General features: G+C 57.8%; 1 protein-coding gene across 1 annotated transcript; it reads left to right on the plus strand.

Annotated features, from left to right (window-relative positions):
• The first annotated feature begins 468 nt into the window (after positions 1–468).
• LOC120503115 (zinc finger protein 664-like) lies at positions 469–1,998 on the plus strand. The gene is given in 2 exon segments (XM_039711282.1): positions 469–523; positions 710–1,998. Coding segments are annotated over 2 exon segments (1,344 nt in total).
• The last annotated feature ends 48 nt before the right edge of the window (positions 1,999–2,046 follow it).

Raw genomic sequence — 2,046 nt, forward strand, 5'->3', positions numbered from 1 at the left:
TCTTTTCTTCTATATCAAAACTTGCTTTCGTCTCTATTCCTTCTTCAGATTCTACACTCAAAACTCTTTCTGCCAAGCATCCATATCTGTGACATTTTCTTGTCAAACTTTCATCCGTCCCAACACAAAACCACGCCCAAAACTGCATCCAAACGTCAGTCCGGGTCTCACCTTACATAAGCCAGGCGGGCACAGGGGCGATCTCGGCTTTGGGGATGCCCGGGAGAGGCGGGGGAAGGCGGGAGCCCCGGAGCGGGGAGAGCGCAGAGGGGCGATCCCGGAGGCGGGGGACGAACGGGCTGGCTGGAGGGGTGGGGGAGGCTGGGCATGAGCGGGGTAAGGGCCCCCCGAGGCTGAAAGGGGCGCTGACTTCTCCAGGTGCACTTGGGCAGTGGGACCATCAAACCCAACGCATTCAACCCTTTTTTTCCCCCAAACCAGAATTTCTCATTTCCAAACCTTGGCCGAATGAAGGAGCAGGAGACTGTGAGGAAGAAGAAGATGGCTCCGGAGCCCTATGCAGGTGAGGAGGAGGTCCCTGCTCCTTTCCCTCTCTCTCCTGCTCCATCTCCCATCCCAGCACGGCCCACAGCTGCAGGACAACCCCACTGCTGATGCCATGATGCTGGGGATGCACTGCGGGGATCTCCTTGCCCTTCTCTATGGTATGGAGGCAAATCCCATCCTCTCCTTGTCCTTCCTGCCCCAGGGAAGGAGCTGAGGATGGAGACCAGGGAGAACAAATTCCCACATCAGAACGTCGTGGAAGAGGCTGTTTTGAGTGGCTCCACATCAGAGGAATCCAGTGAGGAGGAAAATCTCCGGAGATCACGCACGAGGAGGGGCTGCAAACGCAGATCACGGGAATCTGAGGAGGAAAGACCCACCCTGGTCCAGGGAGGTGGCCGGAGCTCAGAGTTGGGGGTCCATGAGCAGCTCCAGGATGGGGAGAAACCCCACAAGTGCTCGGAATGTGGGAAGAGCTTCAGATGGAACTCTGAACTGATCTGCCACATGAGAATCCATACTGGGGAACTGCCCTACGAGTGTGATAAATGCAGGAAGAGGTTTCAGACCAGCTCCAGTCTCCTCGGGCATCAGCGGATTCACACAGAGGAGAGGCCCTTCTGCTGCCCCATTTGTGCAAAGGGCTTCAAGCTCAAGCCCGGCCTCATCACCCACCTGCGCACCCACCGCGGGGAGAGGCCCTATGAGTGTCCTGAGTGTGGGAAGAGCTTCACCCAGCACTCCACCCTGACTCGCCACGTGAGAATCCACACGGGGGAACGGCCCTACAAGTGTGCAGAGTGTGGGAAGGGCTTCAGGACGAGCTCTGAACTGACCATCCACCAGAGAACCCACATGGGGGAACGGCCCTATGAGTGTGGGGAGTGTGGGAAAAGCTTCCCAATAAGCTGCAGCCTCTCCCGCCACATGGAAATACACAGAGGGCTGGAACGGCCCTACAAGTGTGGACAGTGTGAGAAGAGCTTCAGGTGGAGGTCTGAACTGATTGTCCACCAGAGGATCCACACGGGGGAACGGCCCTTTGAGTGTGGGAAGTGTGGGAAGAGCTTCAGGGGGAGGTCTGAACTGATTGTCCACCAGAGGATCCACACGGGGGAACGGCCCTTTGAGTGTGGGAAGTGTGGGAAGAGCTTCAGGGGGAGGTCTGAACTGATTGTCCACCAGAGGATCCACACGGGGGAACGGCCCTTTGAGTGTGGGAAGTGTGGGAAGAGCTTCAGGGGGAGGTCTGAACTGATTGTCCACCAGAGGATCCACACGGGGGAACGGCCCTTTGAGTGTGGGAAGTGTGGGAAGAGCTTCTCGCAGCGGTCTGCCTTGACCACACACCAACGGAGCCATCACTAAGGGAAGCCCTGTGAGTGCCCCGAGTGCAGGAAGAGCTTTGTGCGCTGCTCCAGCTTCATCACCCGATGGGAAGATCTGCTCTGGAAGATCCTCAGTGACGCACAGCGGGCAGAGTCCCAGTGATCCGTGGTGCCCTTGATCACTGTTGGGAAGACACCGGCCTGGGGGCTC

Source organism: Passer montanus, unplaced genomic scaffold (genome assembly GCF_014805655.1).
Source record: "Passer montanus isolate IOZ18808 unplaced genomic scaffold, ASM1480565v1 scaffold2487, whole genome shotgun sequence".
Lineage (NCBI taxonomy): Eukaryota > Metazoa > Chordata > Aves > Passeriformes > Passeridae > Passer > Passer montanus.